Source organism: Eulemur rufifrons, chromosome 2 (assembly GCF_041146395.1).
Source record: "Eulemur rufifrons isolate Redbay chromosome 2, OSU_ERuf_1, whole genome shotgun sequence".
NCBI classification, from domain to species: Eukaryota; Metazoa; Chordata; class Mammalia; order Primates; family Lemuridae; genus Eulemur; species Eulemur rufifrons.
Window position 1 is genome coordinate 100,350,947 of NC_090984.1, and position 24,532 is coordinate 100,375,478.

Below are 24,532 nucleotides of genomic sequence, written 5' to 3' on the forward strand. Positions count from 1 at the left end.
GTCTCTACTAAAAATAGAAAAACTTAGCCTGGTGTGGTGGCACACGCCTGTAGTCCCAGCTACTCGGGAAGCTGAGGCAGAAGGATAGCTTGAGCCCAGGAGTTTGAGGTTGCTGTGAGCTAGACTGATGCCAGGACACTCTAGTCCCTAGCTGGGGATGGAGCGAGACTCTGTCTGTCTCTCACACGCAGCCTCTAATTAATAACAAGTGTGAATTACTCAATAACGTGATAAAACTCAATTCCAGTCCTGAATTCCTCTTAGGTGACTGGTGACTTTGCTACCTGGCAGGTTCCTCAAGAGCCAGCACAGTCTTCGCAGGCCAGTGAGCTTCTGAAAAGTAGCAGTAGGAAGTTGTTTTCCAACATAAAGAGGCTTTCGATACAGGAGACCTTAGGCAAGTTCACGTGTGTCTATATTCGCTCTCGCTGACGGACAGGGCTTTTCCAGCTCAGATTAGCAACTGCTGCCCTAGTGGGCACTTAGCCAGCAGATAGACAGCCCTGGAGGATCTCGGCCACATCCGTGTTCGGTTGTTCCCACGCCTGAAATCAAGGCGCAAAATGATGACCTCGTCTCTTGCTGTCCTGCGAGCGTCCGGACTGTGCCGAGGGAGCCTGAAAAGTTGGGCGCAGTTGCTGGGGGCTCCACCGCTGAAACTACATGGCCAAATCTCTTGGGTTCCTGTCCGTATGGCGGCGACGCTGATCCTGGAGCCCGCGGGCCGCTGCTGCTGGGACCAGCCGGTTCGCATCGTCGTGTGCGGCCTGGCCCCCGAGCACTCGGTCACGCTGCGCGCGTCCCTGCGCGACGAGAAGGGCGCGCTCTTCCGCGCCCACGCGCGCTACCGCGCCGACGCCGCCGGCCAGCTGGACCTGGCGCGCGCGCCCGCGCTGGGCGGCAGCTTCGCGGGGCTCGAGCCCATGGGGCTGCTCTGGGCCCTGGAGCCCGAGAAGCCTTTCTGGCGCTTTTTGAAGCGCGACGTGCGGACGCCCTTCGCCGTGGAGCTGGAGGTGCTGGACGGCCACGACCCCGAGGGCGGGCGGCTGCTGGGCCGGGCGGTGCACGAGCGCGACTTCCTGCCGCCAGGAGTGAGGCGGGAGCCGGTGCGCGCGGGCCGGGTGCGCGCCACGCTCTTCCTGCCGCCAGGTGAGCCAGGGTGCGGGAGTGTGTGAGGGTCAGTGGCCTGCGCCACCGGTGGCCTCCGTGCTGCTCTAGCTGAGGTTTGGCTCTGGAGCAAGGTCAGACAAGCTGGCATTGGCTGTCAATAGCTGCTCAACCAAAATGGAGGGTTTTAATGATAGGCTCTGCACTGTGCACCTTACTTGCATTCTATCATTTAATCTCTGTAATATCCCAATGAGGTGGGTGGTGTTATTCTGCAGATGAAAAGCTAGGGTCAGACTGGTAGGTACATTGTCCTCTTTGCTATTAATCACTCCCCTACAGATCCCTGCAGGCATCAGCCCGACTGGCCTTAGGCAAAATGCTGACAGTCAAGGAGGCTGTTGCCATGTCCCCTTCTCTAGTGTCCTGGGCACACTGGGCCCCTTCTCCACTTCTTCATGTCCCTCTTTACTGCAGATCAAGTTCAGACTTCACTGCCTTCTAATCTAAAGCCATCTTTGGATATTTCTTTTTCTTTCCTCATTTTTAAGTAGACATCTGAAATAACAGTACACAGAAACGCTGAGGGTTGACGCAACACGACATAAGCTTCATTTTAAATTCTTAATTCTATGTCCAGTCCTCCAACAGAGCACTCTAAGTCAACACCATCTAAAATGTGAAATCCGTCCTTCCATGATATTTTCATTAACAAAAGACTTTTTTTTATTTGAATCTTCTAAACTGTATTTGGAACTGATAAAATGCTTGGAAATGACAAAATCTTCCTAGAGACAAGATCTTGAGCACAAAGTCTGTCTCCACCATGAAAGTTTTACATATGCTGTGCAGAACAAAATCAGCAACGAGTGATCTTTGGCACTGGAACAGGTAATTCCTTAGATATTGATGCAGTATCCAAACTGCACACCACATTACATCAGATTGCTGGAGAACAGTTGAATTTTACATTTAAATGATCTTAAAAAGTTGGAAGTCCTAGCTAACTTTTTCGCATCAGTATGCTAACCTTATCATAACACTTAGTGCCTGAGGTAGAGACTGCTGTAAGAGATTTAAAAAAACACAGTTGAGAGTACAATAAAGAAAACCATTTTCAATCTTGGAAGCATATAGCCAAATATCTTCACCTGGTTCAACAAGCCAACTCTGAAAGGCAGAATTCTTTTTATCTCTGTAGAGATTTTACACTGGAGTAGATCTTTTATTTGGACTCCTGGATTTTGGAACGCTATGGATTGCTTCTTTAAAAAGTATGATTGTTAACGTGGAATGTGTGTAAACCAAATCCACTTAATATCATTCTTAAAAACAACAACAGAACTACATTAGAGACAATAGCAAATAAAAATGTTTCAGCTCTTCATGATGTGTGGTAAGAATGAGGACAAGTATGCAATTCAACCTAATGATTCTAACATTTGATGGTGACTGAATTATTACAGATTTATGAGTTGAAATTTTGTTTCCAAAGTGCCGTGTATAGGTACAGGGGCTTTATTACTTTTAGGTGGTGAACAAAAGACTTGGTTACTCCCTCTTATGACAACTTAAAGATTCTTAGAATCTTGCAAATAATTTATCATAGAATCATCTGGAGGGTCAAATCATCAATGAGAAGGTACTCTGTGTTTTAGATTTTTCTCTCCCCAAGCAGCTTGTGTCCCTTTTCAGTAGGGACTCAGGCATCTGCTCTCTTTCCTTTAATTTATAGGAACCCACTAAATAATTTAGAAAGGTGTCTAAAAGGAAAGCAAATTCTTTTTTTTTTTTGAGACAGAGTCTCACTCTGTTGCCCGGGCTAGAGTGAGTGCCGTGGCGTCAGTCTAGCTCACAGCAACCTCAAACTCCTGGGCTTAAGCGATCCTACTGGCTCAGCCTCCCGAGTAGCTGGGACTACAGGCATGCACCACCATGCCCGGCTAATTTTTTGTATATATATATTTTAGTTGTCCATGTAATTTCTTTCTATTTTTAGTAGAGACGGGGTCTCACTCTTGCTCAGGCTGGTCTCGAACTCCTGACCTCGAGCGATCCACCCGCCTCGGCCTCCCAGAGTGCTAGGATTACAGGCGTGAGCCACCACGCCCGGCCGGAAAGCAAATTCTTAAATTGTATAATACCTTTCGTCTATAATGTTCCATTCTCTAGGACCTGGACCCTTCCCAGGGATCATTGACATCTTTGGTCTCGGAGGGGGCCTGTTGGAATATCGAGCCAGCCTTCTGGCTGGCCATGGTTTTGCCACGTTGGCTCTAGCTTATTATGACTTTGAAGATCTCCCCAAGCAACTGGACATCATACACCTGGAGTACTTTGAAGAAGCCCTGTGCTACATGCTTCAGCACCCCCAGGTTCTCCCATGTCTTTTATTTAATCAGTCTCTCTAGAAACATCTCCATAGAGGGTGTCGCCTTTACCAGGTGCAGTGAGGCTATTCTGTTCCTCTTTCACAAAGATTTCTTTTGGAGACTTTTTGAACTTAAGGTACATATTATTTCCACTTTCTCTGCCAGATGGATTCATGGTGTAGAATTAATGGTAAAATCCATGTGAGATTCTACTTAGTAATATTAAGATGCCTTTTGTAATGCAGATTGAGCTTCTAATTTATTTTCTTTCTATGCTTGTTTTTTAATCTTTAATTTTCTGTTATCAGAGTAGATTCTCAGAATTTTATCACCCGTGTCCACTCCTTTAAGAAGCTAAGAACTACTTATTTGGGCTCCTAAGTCTTGTTTTGTAATCATTTGCCAATATATATGGATGGGGCCTGAAGAATGATTCAGATCTTGAAATAGAATTTTAGATCCACACCATTGGATACACAAGCACATTAAAACTTGGATCAGGCCTACCCAAGTGAGGCCCTGAACTTGACAGTCTCCATGAGGCTCAGCATTCTCTAGTGGATGATCCTCTGGAACATTATCAAATATGCCAGTGACTTTAAGATTTGTTTGCCATGTGTTCAGCTAGATATTTAATACATGAGAAGAAACTCCACAAATGGTCAGCTGAGGTTCAGGTTCATTCTCTTATGGGCAATTCTCAGATGAAAGCTAGCAATATTTCTAGTTGTGTTTTACAAATATATTTTTGTATTAGATGAGTTCTTGACTCTTCTCTCTTCTCTTCTTCCAGGTCAAGGGCCCAGGCATTGGGCTTTTGGGCATTTCTCTAGGGGCTGATATTTGTCTCTCCATGGCCTCATTCTTAAAGAATGTGTCAGCCACGGTTTCCATCAATGGATCTGCGTTCAGTGGAAACGGAGGCATACATTATAAACAGACTAGCATCCCACCATTGGGCTATGACCTGAGGAGAACCAAGGTAGCTTTCTCAGGCCTCCTGGACACTGTGGATGTACGGAATGATATGGTTGGATGGTGTGAGAACCCCAACATGATTCCAATAGAGAAGGCCCAGGGGCCCATCCTCTTCATTGTGGGTCAGGATGACCACATCTGGAGGAGCGAGTTATATGCTCAAGTAGCCTCTGAACGGTTGCAGGCCCATGGGAAGGAAAAACCCCAGATCATCTGTTACCCCGGGACTGGGCATTACATCGAGCCTCCTTACTTCCCCATGTGCCCAGCTTCCTTTCACATATTAGTGAACAAACCTGTGATCTCAGGCGGGGAGCCCATGCCTCATTCCAAGGCCCAGGTAGATGCTTGGAAGCAAATTCTATCCTTCTTCTGCAAACACCTGGGAAGTACCCAGAAGAGAGCTATCCCCAAACTGTAATGCATTTGTCTGTTGTTGACCTGAGAGATTCAAGGTCAGATTCTAGTCTTCAGTAACCCCGTGTGAATCAGATATGTGATGGATAACATTAAATTCACATCTTTGCCATTAATGGTGTATTGTAGGTAACTTTATTAAATAAGTTTTGTCATTAATTTTACTAATGTAACATATACTTGTAAAAGATTCAGCTATATGTATAATAACATAAAAATATAAAAAGTATCTCTATTGTTAAAATTTGTGTTTTCTTCCAATTTGTTTTAGGTAATGTTTTAAGCCATAGATGCGCTTTAAAGCTGTTGACTTTCTCTGTCACTGTAAGAGTGGTCATCTAATGATTGCTTTTAAGCTACTGGTAGTAAGGTAGAATTGTCTTTCACCGAAAGGATAGAGAGAGGTGTTGATATAAGGATAGGTAGCTGACCTTTTCATTCTAGAGGTCAGAGAAGAATCCTTTGAGAGGAGTAATTGGGGGCATCTGTCTCTGGAAGAGTTAAGTCTAAAGACTGTTCCACGAATGAATGTCCCTCTCATTTCCTGGCTCTAATAACAGACCTTGGAAAATCATGGGATGATAATCTTAGAGGAATCATTTCTCACTTTGTCTTCAGGCTACAAATCACCATTAAGTATATTTGAAGAGGTAATGGCTGAGAATTTTCCAAAACTGATGTCAAAGACATCAAGCCACATATTCAAATAGCTCTACAAACCCCGGGCAGAATAAATACAGAGAAAACCCTATCTCATACTTACCACATCACAGTAAAACTGTTCGTGGAATTTTTAGAACATAGCTGTACGTTCTGTGACATTTCTCCCATAGGTGGGAGACCTATGTCCCTTTCCTTCAAGTCTGGATGGACTTCTGACTGCTTCAATCAGAGTAGAGCAGAAGTCATGCTATGTGACTTCACAGGCTAGGTCATAAAAGGCCATGAAGATTCTACGTTGTTTGCTGGGAACATCTACTTTGGGAGCTTGAGCCACCATTTGAGAAGCTTGTCTACCTTGAGGCTGTGATACTGTGAGGAAGCCCCAAACACATGGCGAAGCTAACTGTTGGCACTTGGCTGACAATCCCAGTTGAGGTCAGCCTCTGAGTCATCTCAGCCCAGGTGCCAGATATGTGAGTGAGAAAATCTCTAGATGATTCTAGCCCCTACCTGTTTGCATCTTCCCAGTGAAGGCTTCAGATAACCTAGAGCAGAGAAGAGGTGTCCCAGTCAAGCTCTGCCAAATTGCAGATTTGTGAGCAAGAGAGATTGTTCTTGTTTTATGTGACTAAGTGTTGAGGTATGTTTTAGTTATCTATTGTTGTGTAACAAACTGCCCCAAAACGTAGTGGATTACAACAATAACCGTGTATCCTTCTTGAGTCTGCAAAGTGGACAGGACTCAGTGGGAGTGGATCACTCCTGTTCCAAGTGGCAGTGGCTGTGGCAGTTGGTGAGGTTGGAGGATCTACTTTCATGGCAGGGATGCTGGTGCTGGCTGCCTACTGGGAGCTCAAGCAGGGCTGTGGGTTAGGGGGTTCTCAATTTCTCAATTTCTTTCCATCTGGGCCTTTTCATTGGCTACTTGGACTGAGTTTCAAGAATGAGCATCCCAAGACAGCAAGGCTCAACTGTATGTCCTTCATTTGACAGTATTGGAAGCTACATACTATCACTCTTGCCATACTCTATGGGTCAGGCAGTCAAAATGCTCACCGAAGTTCAAGGAGAACATGGAGGCCACCTTTTGAATGGAGAGTGGAATGGTGATATTTTGAGAGGAAGGTCTGTTTGAGGAGAAGATTTAGAATTAAAAGCTTGGCGTAAGAAGATGAGGAAATGAGGGCACAGCATCTCTGACTGTTTTTTTCCTGGACTTGTAAGAGGAAAAAAAAAAAAAAAAACCAGGGTGGGACACCTGTAATCCCAGAACTTTGGGAGGCTGAGGTGGGAGGATCACTTGCCGCCAGGAGTTTGAGACCAGCCTGGGCAACAAAGCTAGACCCCATTTCTACAAAAAAAATTTTTAAAAACAGCGAGCCATGGTGGTGTGCACCTGTAGTCCCAGCCACTCAGAAGGCTGAGGCAGGAGAATCACTTGAGCCCAGGAGTTGGAGGTTGCAGGGAGCTGTGATCCAGCCACTATACTGCAGCCTGGGCAACAGAGTAAGACCCTGTCTCTAAAAAAGCATTTTTTTAAAAAAAAAAGGAAAGAAAACAGAGCAAGCAGGGAGAAATAAGCTAGCCTCTCCCCAGACCAGATCCCCTGGCTGCTTTTCTCTACAGGATGTTGAAGGGCAGATTTATTTAGTCCTCCATAAATCGCCTCAGACTCACCTAGTAATCAGTAGCGGTAGGCCAGGCGCGGTGGCTCACGCCTGTAATCCTAGCACTCTGGGAGGCCGAGGCGGGTGGATCACTCAAGGTCAGGAGTTGGAGACCAGCCTGAGCAAGAGCGAGACCCCGTCTCTACTAAAAATAGAAAGAAATTATATGGACAACTAAAAATATATATGTAGAAAAATTAGCTGGGCATAGTGGTGCATGCCTGTAGTCCCAGCTACTCGGGAGGCTGAGACAGGAGGATCCCTTGAGCTCAGGAGTTTGAGGTTGCTGTGAGCTAGGCTGACGCCACGGCACTCACTCTAGCCTGGGCAACAAAGTGAGACTCTGTCTCAAAAAGAAAAAAGAAAAATCAGTAGTGGTAAAGTAGGAAGGCTAACAGGGTCGAGTTAATGGACACCATATTGAGAAGGGGCCTAATGGCTCACTAGAAAATCCAGCTCTCAGTATAATATACAACCAGACTTCTGAACAATCTATGTTATATTGGCTATTAGGATTATAGGATAAATCCTATATAGGCAGGAGGACATTTGTTGGGGCTCAGAAAACAATACCCCAAAATATGGGACTTCAATATGCTAAACTAAAGAAGCAGCCCCTAGGTCTCTCTAATACTCACCCCCCCAACACACACACACAATTCTCTCTCTCCCAAAGCAGAGGATGAGGCTATTCTTTGAAGTTTCCTTATCTACCTAGAAAACGGACCACCGATGAGTAACACAATTGCCTTGGATTCCTCCTTGAAATTTCATTAACCAGAGAAGATTAAAATTCATACCACAGAGGAAAAGATTGAAAACTAAACACCACATCTAGAGTCCAGATGAACTTTGTCCCAAACCTTTCTCTTTTCTCCAGGTCCATGCAATTCCCAAAGAGAATCATTCACTAACCATTGTCTGAGCATTGGGCCCATTTGTTCCTTCTAAAAATCATTTATTAACCCTTGTTAACATAAAATCTTTAGACAAATTAAATTTAACAGTTTAATTGAGCAAAGAACAATTTGTGAACCAGGCATCCCCTGAACCAGAATAGGTTCAGAGTGACACAAATACTGCCTCATGGTCAGAAAGGATTTATGGACAGAAAAAGGAAAGTGATTTACAGAAAATGGAAGTGAGGTACAGAAACAGCTGAATTGGTTACAGCTTGGCACTTGCCTTATTTGAACATGGTTTGAAGAGTTGGCTGCCTGTGATTGGCCAAAACTCAGTGATTGGTTCAAGAGTGGGTTACACTTTGTTTACACATCCAGTTAGGTTCACTGTTTACAGTAAAACTTTTAGGCTAAACTTACAATATATAAGGAAGCAGCTTTAGGCTAAACTGAATTTAATAGTTCCCCCATTTTGGTCAACCTTTTTCAATTTGGAGAGATTGACCAAAATTTTAGGTATTGATGTCACTCTGTCACCATCAAAAATGTACTTATTTAGTCTCAGATCTCACTGCGAAATACAAAAACAGTGAGTTTTGTAAGATGGGAACAAGGACTTTAGGTTACTTTTTTTTGTAAGAGTTAGAGCAGAGGGGAATGTCCTTATGATGAAATCTCCTGTTTTCAGGAGAGAAAAAAACAAAACCTGATCTGTTTTGGGATCTATCTGCTTCCTTAAAGTTTCAGTTAGATTATATTACATTTAGCATGAGTGACTCCATTTTTGTTTGGTCTGGTCTGGTGGGGCCTAGTGCATGAGATCAGTCCAAAACAATAGCCTCCCATAATTTTGCCAAATAATTCCCCCCTTGAGAGCATTAACAAAACTTAGGGCTTTAGCACTACTCTCAGTTACCATCATTTTGAGTTTTCAGTCTCTGCATGTCATTCATAAGCTATGGTGTCCTCATAATCACACATTTTTTGAATTTTTGTCATTCCAGGCAAGCACCTGTAGTCCCAGCTACTCGAGAGGCTGAGGCAAGAGAATAGCTTGAGCCCAAGAGTTTGAGGTTGCTGTGAGCCGGGCTGATGCCATGGCACTCTAGCCCCGGCAGCAGAGCAAGACTCTGTCTCAAAAATAAATAAATAAATAAATAAAAATAATTCAGGAAAGACCAAGTGGCTGTCCAGGTTCTCCATGTGTCCAATAGCTCTCCTCTTCAGCTGCCTATTGTTAGTTCATTTTCAGTGAACCTTTAGAGAGCAGAGGGGAAGCTTTCCTTTGGTTCCTACAGATTCAAACTGACGAGGCTGAAGTAGGAAGGGAGAGTCTTACAAAGAAGACTCTCCTTGAAAGTGACATTACAAGAGTTAGATGCTCTGTTCTGTGTCTGATGAGACTATGGAGATTACCATGACCCTAATTATGAGATGCTGGGGAACAACTACAGTCATGGAGAATTGTAATAGAAACAATCAGTAATGATCAAAAAGAGCCCATTTAAATCAGCCTGAGGCAGACTACCCAGTTGCCCAAATGATCTAATTTTCACTAAAATATAAAGAAATTGGCATTCTTATTTTCCCAAAGATTTATGTCCTGCTTTTCCAAATAGTTAGATGCAGAGCTATTGCAGGGAATGGATAGTGTTGGTGGTGAATAGTCAGAGAAATGGTGTAATATTGTGATATTATAAGAAATACTGTACATGTTTGATCTCTGCCCTTTGTTCTTGGCAAACAGCTCCTAAAAACCTTAGAATCTCCAAAGTGGGCCAGGCATGGTGGCTCACACCTGTAATTCTAGCACTCTGAGAGGCCAAAGCAGGAGGATCACTTGAGGCCAGGAGTTCGAGACCAGCCTGAGCAAGAGGGAGACCCTGTGTCCACAAAAAATAGAAAAATTAGCTGGCACCTGTAGTCCCAGCTACTTGGGAGGCTGAGGCAGGAGGGTCACTTGAACCCGGGAGTTTGAGGTTGCAGTGAGCTATGATCATGCCACTGCACTCTACCCAGGGCGACAGACCAAGACTCTGTTTCAAAAAAAAAAGAATCTCCAAAGCGGTAAGTATCTTTTTGTATGCTAATGAAGGACTGGTGGCTATGGGCTCTGGATAATCCAAATAATCTCAGAATGGGGGCTTGTTGCCAGGGGAACCAACCATGTGGTTAGATGGTTGGAACTTTCAGTCCCACTCTCTGACCTAGGAGAGGAGAGTGGGGGGGTGAAGGTTGATTACCAATGGCCAGTGACTTACCAATTATGCCTATATAATGAAACCTTCATAAAAAAAAACAAAAGAACAGTGTTCAGGGAGCTTCTGGATGGCTGTAAACGTGGAAGTACCTGGAGGTTACAGCTCCCCGCAGTGGGTATGGACACTCCACACCTTCCTTCATGCTTTGTTCTATGCATCTCTTCCCTCTGGCTGTTCACTTATAACCTTTGTAATATCCTTCATAATAAATGGGTAAAATGTAAAGTGAAGTGTTTCCCTGAGATCTGTGAGCAAATTAATCAAACCTAAGAAGGGAGTCCTGGGGCTTTTGATTGGCATCTGAAGTGGGGGGCAGTCTTGTGGGACTGAGCTCTCAATCTGCAGAATCTGATGCTATCACCGCGTTGATAGTGTCAGAACTGAGTTAAATCATAAGACACCCAGTTGATGTCTGTCTACTGCAGAATTGATTGTATGAATGATGTTTCAGGAAAATTCCCATACCTCTTGTTTCCGAAATGTTGTGTTGAGTGACTGTGTAAGAGAGTAGGAAAAACACTTTGGTTTTTCCTGTATCTTTAATAGCTTGCAAAAAAGAATGCATTTTTGTGGGTTAGTGTCTCATTCTATTTATACAGCACCTGCTTGGTCCAGCTATCTTGTCATGCTTACTGGTGATTTAATAAAATTACAAAAGTTGGCCAGGAGCGGTGGCTCACGCCTATAATCCTAGCACTCTGGGAGGCTGAGGCGGGACAATCGTTTGAGGCCAGGAGTTGGAGACCAGCCTGGGAAATAGTGAGAGCCCCATCTCTAAAAAAAAAAAAAATTTAAAAATTAACAGAGCATGATGGCTCACACCTGTATGTAGTCCCAGCTACTCAGGAGGCTGAGGCAGGAGGATCGCCTGAGCCCAGGAGTTTGAGGTTGAGGTTGCAGTGAGCTATGATCACGCCACTGCACTCTAGCCCAGGCAACACAGAAAGACCCCAAACAAACAAACAAAAAAATTACAAAAGTCATTGATCCAGCACCTAAAAGAGTTAATCTCTCAAACTTCCCAGTATCAGCTGCAGCTGGGACAAACAAGCACTCAGCTTGGTAACTTCCACAGTTCGAAGTTCTGGGAACTGAGCCAAAAGAGGGCTCACGAGGATAATGACAAAGCTGTTTTTGTACCTGGACAGCCATGTTCTGAAAACCATCCCTTCCATTTAACCTAATCTCTCTGAACTTAGGGAGCCTTCCCTTAAAGACTAAGGATGAGCCCCCTACAAGTGAGAGATATGTGAGTGACCCCAATGTCTTTTATTTTTTTAGAGACAGGGTCTCCATCTGTTGCCCAGGCTGGAGTGCAGTGGTGCAATCATAGATCACTGCAGCCTTGAACTCCTAGGCTCAAGCGATCCTCTCGCTGCAGCCTTCCAAGTCCCTGGGACTACAGGCACAAGCCACTGCACCTGGCTCAATGTCCTTTCTCTCCAGATCCGTTATAATATCAGATTCCTCTGGAGCAACTGTATGCCTGAGTCCAGAGAATTAAGTCAAGAATTTCAAAGGATTTTAAACACAGCATCAGAGATAATGCAAATTCCTAGAAATCTCAATCAAACACTAAGTGAGGATATGAAGAGGAAAGATCTGAGGTAGACAGGCTTTAATAACCCTACAAGTTGGAAACAGAAGGCCAAAGATGTCTTCTATGGTGGCTTCATCACTACCTGAAATTGTTTTGTTTCGGGTTTTTTAAAAAACTTTCCTTTTTTTTTTTTTTTTTTTTTGAGACAGAGTCTCGCTCTGTTGCCCGGGCTAGAGTGCTGTGGCATCAGCCTAGCTCACAGCAACCTCAAACTCCTGGGCTCAAGCAATCCTCCTGCCTCAGCCTCCCGAGTAGCTGGGACTACAGGCATGTGCCACCATGCCCAGCTAATTTTTTCTATATATATTTTTAGCTGTCCAGATAATTTCTTTCTATTTTTAGTAGAGACGACGTCTTGCTCTTGCTCAGGCTGGTCTTGAACTCCTTTCCTCAAGCGATCCTCCCACCTCGGCTTCCCACAGTGCTATGATTACAGGCGTGAGCCACCCCACCCAGCCTAAAAAACTTTCCATTTTGAAATAATTTTCCACTTGCAAAAATGTTGCAAAAATAGTATAATTCTTTATAATCCTCATCCAGCTTCTTCAAATGTTGACATCTTATATACCATAGTACAAATATCCTTCAAAATCAGGGAATTAACATTGATATGATACTATAAACCGTGAATGTATTCTTGAAATTGAGTTATTGTTATCTTAAGGAAAGGACTTACTCAAGTGAGTAGTACACTGTACAAACATGGAAACATGCAGAGCTCTCTTGTCCCATACAAATTGTAAATATGAGATAGTACCAGACCCAGTGTCACGAGTGAAATCACAGCTGATATTGGAGTAACTGGAAGTCTGTCCCCACCTCCAGTCTTCCTCCTTTTAACTCTCATTTGGCTTATTGTCAAAGCAGATGGATGTCAGATGTTAAGATGTTCAGAGGATTACTGAAAACCAGATAAAGTTGTTAACAGTGGGTGACATTGTTTCTCTATAGCAAGATCTCTCTAGATCATCCCTAAATTGCATCCTTTTATTGATCTTACTAGTGCACTGTTTTCAGTCCCAATGTATGTTTTAGACACCAACAGCAGTTTGCCCTTACTTGGCAGCCAGTGATTTATCTTTACAGTCTTGCCTCAAGAAATCTTGATTCTCTATTGTTGTCATAATCACTCAAGGTGGGATTTAAACAGGTGTCCTCAACCCAATTCAGATAATGAAAGTAATCATTGTATTGATGGCATACAGATCAGGGGTAACTCAGAAGCAACTGTTTCTGAAGCTTAGCCTTCTGATGGGGTTCAGGACACACTACCCCAAAATAAGGCACCTTGGCATTTAAGAAAGCAAAAGCAGAGAAGTCACTTTCACCTCCCCCTCTGCATTTTCCCTTGAACAAGGTCAAAAAACCTTCATTACAGAGGTGCCCTCTCTGTACCCAGAGGAGAGGAACATCCTTATCCTCAACAGAGATGCCAAGAAGAATCTGAACAAACAGGTCTCAGCTAGCCTTCCCTCAGTTTGTTACCCGTTAGATCATACCCCCTTTCTCCAATCATACTTCTACGTGATTGTCCACTCTTCATTGAACTTAGCCTAAAAGTGCACAAATTCATCTGTTTCTCTGGGTCTTCATTTCTGAAGGTTCCCATGTCACATAGAGCTTATATTTGTGTGCTTTCCTCTTATTAATCTGTCTTTTGTTATGGGGGTCTCAGCCATGAACCTAGTAACCAGTAAGAAAAAAAGTGTTTTCTTCCCTACACTTTCTGTATTGAATTTATGACTAAAAGTCAGTGGGCTTTAATCATGGAGACGTTCAGAGACCCGCTCTGAGAGAAACTTTCTGGGAGTGTCATTATCTGGGTTAACCAGAGAAATTCTACCTTAGATCAGGCAAAGGATTTTGCCTATCCATGAAGTCCTCACCCCTAATAGAAGGGCACAGAAATTAATGTTTATGGTTAATACTAGAGACAGACAGCATTTCATATATCTGGGTATTAAGCTCACCACTTGATTGAGTCACTAAGCAAGCACTGGAATTCATATGGGGCCACTCTCCTGCCGTGAGTACAAAGTCCTTTCTTATTGAAACTGATTCTTTTGCAGATTCTGGGCACCCGCTGACAGTTGGGCTGTACAGTACCTACTTCTTCCATAGAGTTCCTAGGTACAGAATTCCCCAAGGAGGGTGCATCTGAATGCCCATCCCAGGCCACCACTTCAGCTGCTTTTCCCTCATGAAAAGTCCTTTCTATGCCTCTTCATAGCAGTTTACCTGAAGCTCTGATTGTCTTCCCAGGATTATGAGTTTGTTTGTTTGTTTGTTTCTTTCTTTCTTTGGCTGCATCAAACAACTGGAAGGATTATAGGTTTGACAAACTAAACATTGGTCATTAATCATTTTAGCATTTTAGAGCAGTCACCACCACACACACATATACATTTTACAATTTGTATCATTTTATCTCTTCCATGATGAGTCATGGAGTGTATAGCTTTTAATAATGAGTGCTTTAAAAGCCTTTAAAGACTTTAAGAGCTTTCAAAGACTCAGGAAGGACCAACTGGCTGTCCAAACTCTCCAGGAATCCATGCTTAACATTGGATTTATATCCTCTTAAATGCCAATTTTGTTTCTCCAATTTAGGTGCATAGTGCTGTTTACAAGATGGGTTATCATAGGTCATTTGACTTGGACCACAGAGTTCATTCAAAACTGCATATCCTAAAGATTTTAGTAATGGCTGATTTAGCATGAGAATCTGCTGAGAGACTTTCTGGGTATTCAATTAATTTTTGTCCTACTTACATTAGCAGTTTTATAAACCAGTCAGTCTCTTTGTCGGAGTTTTGGAAATACTTTCTAAGTCCAAATGATATGATCCTAAAGTTATCAAAAATTTGTATTTAAGAGTGCTCGTCAGGGTCCTTTCCACCCTTTCATAAACCTCCTTGAAGACACAACACTCTAGGATTATATACTTGCTTGTGAGGGGTTTTCAGGAAATGCATCAGAATTAAGTAATTATCCCAGAAAAATGGATGGCTTAAAAAAATTTTTTAAAAAGGAATTAAGTAATTAACTGTAAATTAAATGAGTTAAAATGTTTACAGTTAAAGACACAATTGACAAGGAAATTTAGTTATTTCTGTGGCCTATAATAATTTAACATAATAACCATAATTATGATTGAAAACATGTCAGAATTTTAGGAATATCATACAATATGGAACATATATTAATAACATATGCATAAAAGTATAACTGGAAGGCAAAACATCATTTGTTATTTGACAATGCTTCCCATATAATTTAACATACCAAATAAGCCTGTTTATTATCACTCTTTTGGATGCTGCAGGGGCCTTCGGTAATATCCCAAAGTTAGTATGAGGTCAAAAGGCTTAATTTTGAATTTCAAATTTGATTTTTGGAAGCCTGTCAAATATGTCAAAGGTTTAAAACATTTGATCAAAAAAGAATCACAGGTCACTGTAAAATAATAGTCATTCATTTAGCCATAGTGATAATTAAAAGGTTTTTTTTTTTTTTTTGAGACAGAGTCTCACTCTGTTGCCCAGGCTAGAGTGAGCGCCGTGGCGTCAGCCTAGCTCACAGCAACCTCAGACTCCTGAGCTCAAGGGATCCTCTTGTCTCAGCCTCCCGAGTAGCTGGGACTACAGGCATGCACCACCATGCCCGGCTAATTTTTTCTATATATATATTTTTAGCTGTCCATATAATTTCTTTCTATTTTTAGTAGAGATGGGGTCTCGCTCTTGCTCAGGCTGGTCTCGAACTCCTGAGCTCAAACGATCCGCCCACCTCGGCCTCCCAGAGTGCTAGGATTACAGGCGTGAGCCACCGCGCCCGGCCATTAAAAGGTTTTAAAACCCCAAATCCTTTATTCTTTGATAGAGAGGAGTCTCGGTTTTCCAGACGATCAAAAGATCTACCAAGGACAGCATGAACCAGAATCTGTCTCTCCTCTTCCCTCCTTTTTTTTTTGGTTAGAATTCCATGAGTCTATTAATAGAAACCGTGGGCTCAATTGAGGGTACCGTGAACTATTTATTAAATTTCCTCCTTTGTAAACTGAGCTTTGATTGATAAATTATATCATATTTATTGATTGGTATTTAATGGATTTCTTGGTCATTCTTTGAAAAATAAACCTGTAGATGTATGCAGCTCAATATTTTTTCCTCACAGGGTTCATAAATCCTGCTGAGAAAGAGGAAAAGCACCAGAGAAAGCAGAAGAGGAAATTTTTTAAAAAGGCAAAGCAAGGAACATTTGAACACATAGCTCTGACATGCTTCAGATTACCAGACTGGGAGAACAAATGGTAAAGTAGAAGCTGCCTTTGGGGCCTTTTCCATTCCCCTTTCATCCCCTCCACTGCTAGTTAATCTCCTTCATCCACACAGATCAATTAATTCCATTTTTCCTGATTCCCCAAATTCTGGCTAGATATTAGTCATTAACACTATTTTTAAAAGGGGTACTTCAAGTCCTGGATTTCTAATAGTATAATTTCAGGCCCACAGATATACTGGTCATCGTCCATCATCTCCTTGTGAAACAAATTAATTTATCCTGACAGCAGGAAAGATCTCTGGGCCTAAGGCTCTGTCTAGTCGTCTAGCAGGTCATGCTATTCACCATCTGTTGTTTCTAGGCAAGGCTGGCATTGCTACTAAGTTGGGCATTGACTTTAGTGTCTGGCTCTAGCTGTGCTCAGACCTGCGGACCCCCAGAAAAGGGTGAGAGGATACATTCTCCGGTATGAAACTGAAAGACTAAAAATATTAAAGATTTCAACCTCGTTCAAGGTCCCTCAAAAAATTAAACATAGAATTACTATGTGATCCAACAATTCCACTTCTAGGTATATACCCAAAAGAACTGAAAGCAGGAACTTGAACAGCTACTTGTACATCCATGTTCATAGCAGTATATTTGCAATAGTCAAAGGTGGAAGCAACCCAAGTGTCCATCGATAGGTGAATGGATAAACAAAATGTGGTATACACATACAACAGAGTGTCATTCAGCCTTAAAAAAGAGTGAAATTCTCATACATGCTTCAAGTAGATGATCAACCTTGAAGATAATTATGCTAAGTGAAATAAGCCAGACATAAAAGAACAACTATTGTATGATTCCACTTATACAAGGTATCTAAAATAGTCAAATTCATAGAGACAGAAAGTGTAATAGTGGTTCCCAGGGGCTAGGGCAGTGGGGGAGGGGGGTTCGGAGGGAGGAATGGGAGTTATATTTTGATGGGTAAGGAGTCTCAGTTTCGGATGATGAAGAAGTTCTGGAGATGGATGGTAGTGAAGGTCGTACAACAATGTGAATGTACTCAATGCGACTCAATCATACACTTAAAGATGGTTAAAATGGCCGGGTGCAGTTGCACAAGCCTACAATCCCAGCTACTTGCAAGGCTGAAGTGGGAGGATCCCTTGAGCCCAGGAGTTTGAGGGTACAGTGAGCTATAATTGCATCATTACAGCACTCCAGCCTGGGGAACAAAGTGAGACCCCATGTCTAAAAAAAATGTTTTTTTAATGGTTAAAATGGTACTGCATAAAAAAATAGTCATAAAATTATTAAGATGACAAATTTAATGGCTGCATATTTTACAATATTAAAATCAAAACTGTTTAATTATAAAAGCCATTTAGATTTTCTGATAGAAATTCTGGACAAAGAAGAAAATTAAAACTACCCATAACACCCCAAGGCTTAAAAAACAACACTTTGGGGTAGTTTTTTTACTAGTTTTTTTTTATGTACTAGTATCTTTTTAAAAAATACACTGTTCTCTAACCTGCTTATTTTTCAATCTCGTGAAAATTTTCTCATCATATATTCTTCTGCTATATCATTTGAAATGGCTACATCTCTTCCATTATATGACATCACAATTACATTGGTTAAGCTAAATGTATATTGCTAGTTTTTTTCCAACTTTTCCTCCATTAAAATATGATAAACATCCTACAGGCCGGGCGCCATGGCTCACACCTGTAATCCTAGCACTCTGGGAGGCTGAGGCGGGAGGATCACTTGAGGTCAGGAGTTCGAGACCATCCTGAGCAAGAGCGAGACCCCGTCTCTACTAAAAAATAGAAAGAAATTAGCTGGACAACTAAAAATATATATAGAAAAAATTAGCCCGGTATGGTGGCGCATACCTGTAGTCCCAGCTACTCGGGAGGCTGAGGCAGAAGGATTGCTTGAGCCCAGGAGTTTGAGGTTGCTGTGAGCTAGGCTGATGCCGGGCCACTCTAGCCCCTAGCTGGCGATGGAGCGAGACTCTGTCTCAAAAAAAAAAAAAAAAAAAGCCGCTAATTAATAACAAGTGTGAGTGTGAGTTACTCAATAACGGGATAAAACTCAATTCCAGTCCTGAATTCCTCTTAGGTGACTGGTGACTTTGCTACCTGGCAGGTTCCTCAAGAGCCAGCACAGTCTTCGCAGGCCAATGAGCTTCTGAAAAGCAGCAGTAGGAAGTTGTTTTCCAACATAAAGAGGCTTTCGATACAGGAGACCTTAGGCAAGTTCACGTGTGTCTATATTAGCTCTCGCTGACGGACAGGGCTTTTCCAGCTCAGATTAGCAACTGCTCTGCCCTAGTGGGCACTTAGCCAGCAGACAGACAGCCCTGGAGGATCTCGGCCACATCCAAGTTCGGTTGTTCCCACGTCTGAAATCAAGGCGCAGATTTGTGGCCTCGTCGCTTGCTGTCCTGCAAGCGTCCGGACTGTGCCGAGGGGGCCTGAAAAGTTGGGCGCAGTTGCTGGGGGCTCCACCGCTGAGACTACGTGGCCGGATCACTTAAGCTCCTGTCCGTATGGCGGCGACGCTGATCTTAGAACCCGCGGGCCGCTGCTGCTGGGACCAGCCGGTGCGCATCGTCGTGCGCGGCCTGGCCCCCGAGCACTCGGTCACGCTGCGCGCGTCCCTGCGCGACGAGAAGGGCGCGCTCTTCCGCGCCCACGCGCGCTACCGCGCCGACGCCGCCGGCCAGCTGGACTTGGCGCGCGCGCCCGCGCTGGGCGGCAGCTTCGCGGGGCTCGAGCCCATGGGGCTGCTCTGGGCCCTGGAGCCCGAGAAGCCCTTGGTGCGGCTGGTGAAGCGCGACGTGAGGACGCCCTTCGCCGTGGAGCTGGAGGTGCTGGACGGCCACGATCCCGAGGGCGGGCGGCTGCTGGGCCGGGCGGTGCACGAGCGCGACTTCCTGCCGCCAGGAGTGAGGCGGGAGCCGGTGCGCGCGGGCCGGGTGCGCGCCACGCTCTTCCTGCCGCCAGGTGAGCCACTGGTTGTTCCAAGCCAGGTCAATTCCCTGAGACCTCTGCCGGCCCCTTGCCTGGCCTGGGAACCATATAACTGTGGAACTCCCCAAATCTCGTCTCTGCGCTCCAGAGTGTCATAGATTCTCAATGGAAGTTTTTCCTTTTTAAGTTTTATGTCTCTCCCTGGATGCACTGCCATTTTCTTTGCTGTATGCTAAAGAGTGCATTCAACTTACTGAGAGCCATCATGTGCCAGCCATGTGGCTGTGTTTTGAATACCGTTATAGGCAAAGGCCTATGCTAGTGTGCAAGAGTGATTTTTGCCTCCGTTCACATCAAGCTTCCAGAGAGGCTAAAACTCACAGAGGCAGTTCCCCATAATCATTAAAAAACAGACTCTCACAAAATTCCCTGACAGTCTTCTCTCCTCTGTCATAAACATTTTGCCCCTTCCCTGGGAAACATTTGGCAATATCTGGAGACATTTTTGGTGGTCACACCTGAAGGAGGAGGTGCTATTGGCATCTAGCAGGTAGAGGCCAGAGATGCTGCTAAATATCCCACAATGTACAGAACAGCCTCCAGAACAAAGAATTCTCATGCGCCAAATGTCTGTAGTGCTGCAATTGAGAAACCCTAGTCTAGGTGAAAACAGAGTGCTTGCTAGGTAAAAGTGGCCTGAAAACAAGACCTGTGGCCCACCCCTTCCAACCAAATTCCTGACTTAAACCCTGCTATATATAAAAATGTTAGTGTTGCCACAGTGCACAGAATCCCTAAACTGAATTCTGTAATTATTCTCCAAAACAAGAGACTCTTCTTTAATTTGTACGGCTTTTGAACAACTCCTAACCTTAACTAGTGGCTGCCTGTTACACTGTGAATTCCTGGGGCTGCAACTGGGTCTTACATATATCATATCTTTATATTCCTGGAAGCTTTCACAGGGATATAGTAGGAGCTCCAGTCATACTGACTGATTCAGTAAGGATCTTCTAAAGCCTTCCATTAACAACAAAGAAACCCTTACCACCCTGTCATGGTATCTGATAGTCCAGTCAATCCTGTGTTAACTACTATTTCAATGTCTACTATGTGGATCATTTTAAATGTATTGTTTTCTCAAAGGCTTTTATAAATAATGTGGAAAGGTTTGATCATTTAACAAATATGGGCCGGGCGTGGTGGCTCACGCTAGGATTACGCCTGTAATCCTAGCACTCTGGGAGGCCGAGGCGGGTGGATTGCTCGAGGTCAGGAGTTCGAGGTCAGGAGTTCGAGACCAGCCTGAGAAAGAGTTAGACCCCGTCTCTACTAAAAATAGAAAGAAACTATCTGGACAACTAAAAATATATAGAAAAAATTAGCCAGGCATGGTGGTGCATGCCTGTAGTCCCAGCTACTCGGGAGGCTGAGGCAGGAGGATTGCTTAAGTCCAGGAGTTTGAGGTTGCTGTGAGCTAGGCTGACGCCATGGCACTCTAGCCAGGTCAAAAGAGCCAGACTCTGTCTCCAAAAAAAAAAAAATATATATATATATGTATGAAGACTATGCTAAAGTATTGGGATGCAGTAGCTAACAAAGTCACATACAGGCCTCACTGTACTTATGGTCTAATAGAGGATACAGACAGTTATCCTTGCACCTATAACACATTGTGACAGGTGCTATGATAGAGGAGGTACAGGCCCATCGAGCTATTGGAAATATATAGAAGGCCATCTAACACAATTCATCCTTGGGGGGATCTGGGAAGTCTTTCAGGAAGGGAGATCTAAATCAGGCTTGAAGATTAAGGAGTCAACCAATCAAAAAGTGGGGGCCGGGCGCGGTGGCTCACGCCTGTAATCCTAGCACTCTGGGAGGCCGAGGTGGGCGGATCGTTTGAGCTCAAGAGTTCGAGACCAGCCTGAGCAAGAGCGAGACCCCATCTCTACTAAAAATAGAAAGAAATTATATGGACAGCTAAAAATATATATATAAAAAATTAGCCGGGCATGGTGGTGCATGCCTGTAGTCCCAGCTACTCGGGAGGCTGAGACAGGAGGATCCCTTGAGCTCAGGAGTTTGAGGTTGCTGTGAGCTAGGCTGACACCATGGCACTCACTCTAGCCTGGGCAACAAAGTGAGACTCTGTCTCAAAAAAAAAAAAAAAAGTGGGAAGGGAGAGAGAATAGTATTCTAGGCAAAGGAAGTGGTGTATACGAATATTCAGGGGCCAAAGAGAACATGGCATGGTAGGGATGGCATTCTTTAGGGCTGGAGCAGGGTGTTTAAGGAGGTGGGGGATGTATTCTAATAATCCCCTGTATATGTAGAGCACTATACAGCTATCAGAGCACTCTCAAATGGATATTGTTTTTGAGGAAAATGAGAATGAATATTTGGTGGAAAATCTACATCACATCATGTTATTTCTAACTTGGTTTATTTATATATTGTTATTGTTTGTGAAAATTTATGAAAAATTCTAAAGAAAATAAGACATTTTGTTCCCCCTTGCCCTAAAAAGAAAAGTAAAAAAGCTCCTTCTTCTATCAGCATCTCCACCTCCAACCCCCCAGCTTCAAAAACTTCTTTGCTGGCTGCCAAACTGTGAAAGCAGAGATGTCTTTAGAGAGTCTAAAGCTCCTTGTGATTTGTGGTATTTTCTAGGCGAGGGGCCCTCCCCTGGGATCATTGATCTGTTTGGAAGTGGTGGTGGCCTTTGTGAATATAGGGCCAGCCTCCTGGCCGGGCATGGTTTTGCTGTGCTTGCTCTGGCTTATTTCAGATTTGAAGATCTCCCTGAATATTTGAATGACATGAATCTGGAGTACTTTGAAGAAGCTGTGGACTTTATGCTGCAGCATCCAAAGGTAGGTTCCAGTGATCACGTGCATGCAGAGGAGGGGGGTAGAGTGGACACTGCTGAATCCAGAAGCCCTCCCAGGACACTGGGCACTAGAAATAGGCCAGGAGACACCAAGCCTCCTTCAAAAGTGACCATGATTATTATTTCCATTTTCACCCTTCTGTCTCTAATCCCTTAAGACTTGACTATTTACTTCCCTTTGTGATCGTTTACCATCATTCAAAGAGCACTGGATAAAAAGTTATCAACTTTGAGAACTTTTCTTCTGTATCTACCACAAAGTGGCCTTATGATACTGAATAAGGCAGTTGCTCTCTCCGGGGTTTAATTTTTCTCATTGAGAAGATTAATGTAAATGTATAGAGGGAAAAGTGACTATAAAGAGACATTTTAGAGAAAATTGGTGACATTTGGATAGGAATGGTATATTTTATGATATTAAGTAATCATTAATTTTATTAGGTGTGATAATGGTATTATGGTTTTGTGAAGAATGTCCTTATCTGACAATAGGAAAAAAATTATAGAACATTTTGGTATGATTCTAAATGGAATGATACATTCTCTTTGCTACTATCCAAATTTAAACATTCTAATATTTAGAAGTAAGATGTTCTGCAAGGTCCTCTCACCCACCCCCAATGCCCTTGGTATCTGGAACCCCAGAATTCTCTGCCAAAGAGCCCTGATTCTGCTTCTAGGCCCCAAGCCCCTTCTCTGGGTCTATCAGTATGTATACACCTAGGCCTTAAACATGCAGGCTGGGGTGACCACACACTTGTGTGAAAAGCCCCTCAAGGTCCATGAAGGAGCGAGGGATGGCAGAGAAGGAGGGTGGGCCGGGGTCCAGGGGCTGGCTCTTCCCTTTGCCATTTTCCAGTACAGAAGTCCAGTGAGTTCCAAGATTTTAAATTTGAGCCTGACCTTACAAGATGTTATGGTGATATATTTATCAAGATAGGAAAAAGAATATATTTTATTTAACAGTTTTTTTCACTTGATTTATAACTTCTAAATATTTAAGTTAGGGTATATGGGCCACTCTTGATTAGGATAGACTCATAAATATTAGGCGATGGACTGTGTACTAGGAAATCAATTGATTTGCTTATTAGAAGATACTTTGAACTTTGTATATTATTGTATAAGGAAGGAAATAAATGATATTTAAGAAAGCTACTTGGAGAATGTAAAATCATTGTTTATGTCCTCCATTTATGAATTCTAGGCTTGTGTCTTTCTCTGTCTCCTCATCAGGTGAAAGGCCCTAATGTTGGACTTCTTGGCTTCTCCAAAGGAGGTGACCTGTGTCTCTCAATGGCTTCTTTCCTGAAGGGCATCACAGCCACTGTACTTATCAATTCCTGTGTGGCCAACACAATAGCTCCTCTGCATTACAAGGATATGATTATTCCTAATCTTGGCAATGATCTAGGAAAACTAAAAATCACTGAGGCAGGACATTTCACTTTGTTGGATGTTTGGAACAATCCTCTGGAAGAACCCAATCACTTAAGTCTTATTCCATTGGAAAAGGCCCAGGGTCCCTTCCTGTTTATCGTTGGCATGGATGATCACAACTGGAAGAGTGAATTCTATGCTCATATAGCCTCTGAAAGATTACAAGCCCATGGGAAAGAGAGACCCCAGATAATCTGCTACCCAGAAACAGGTCATTGTATTGACCCACCTTATTTTCCTCTTTTTAGAGCCTCTGTGCACACAGTGGTCAACAAAGCAGTAGTCTATGGAGGTGAGCCAAGGGCTCACTCAAGGGCACAGGTAGATGCCTGGCAGCAAATTCAAATTTTCTTCCATAAACATCTCAATTGTAAAAAATCCATCAGGCACAGCAAAATATAACATTGCAACCACAGACCAGATACCATTAATAAAAATCGTATTCATACAACTTGTGTTGGGTTTTCCAGAGCACCTAGGAACCAACCTGCTCAGTTTCTTTGTCAGGTCCTGCTAGATTCTCAGCCTTTGCAACCTGCCTTCCTTCACTGCTGGATCCACCCTTCTCTCCCCAGAACTTACCTTGATCTCATCTTTAGGACCAATCTTAACCTTAAGCAAGAAAAATCTACGAAGTGCTTGCCCAACTCTCAAGTGCTGGCCTAGCTTCAGCCTGTGTCCCATTTCTGAGAACTGAGTTTATGTATTGCTGTGGAGTCCCATATCCCCTTTGGGCCCTAAATGACCACATCTGAGCCTTGGGCACTGGCCCACTCGAGTCCCTTAAGGGAAGGATTCTGCCTTATTCTTGCCAGTACACATTCCTGAACATTTACTCAAGACTTTTCCCTGAACCCCAGTCTGAAGATTGGGAGCATTGTACCTGTCAATATGCTTTCCTTTATGTTTACCACCTGTCTGGATTCCTGGTCACTGTATGGTAATTGCCTGCCTGGAGGAATGCCTTGATGCCAAG

General features: G+C 43.4%; 1 protein-coding gene across 2 annotated transcripts; it reads left to right on the plus strand.

The window, feature by feature from the left end:
• Positions 1-522: 522 nt before the first annotated feature.
• On the plus strand, positions 523-24,270 carry LOC138395751 (peroxisomal succinyl-coenzyme A thioesterase-like). 2 transcript variants are annotated; one of them, XM_069488662.1, is made up of 4 exons: positions 523-746; positions 18,851-19,256; positions 21,897-22,099; positions 23,353-24,270. In XM_069488662.1, exons 1-4 carry the CDS (start codon positions 564-566, stop codon positions 23,956-23,958), a joined length of 1,398 nt encoding a protein of 465 aa, XP_069344763.1. In that variant the 5' UTR covers positions 523-563; the 3' UTR covers positions 23,959-24,270. The 2 variants fall into 2 exon arrangements, with proteins under 2 accessions (XP_069344763.1, XP_069344772.1); XM_069488671.1 differs by lacking the exons at positions 18,851-19,256; positions 21,897-22,099; positions 23,353-24,270 and adding exons at positions 3,280-3,482; positions 4,273-5,051 and having other exon boundaries at positions 523-1,149.
• Positions 24,271-24,532: the final 262 nt, after the last annotated feature.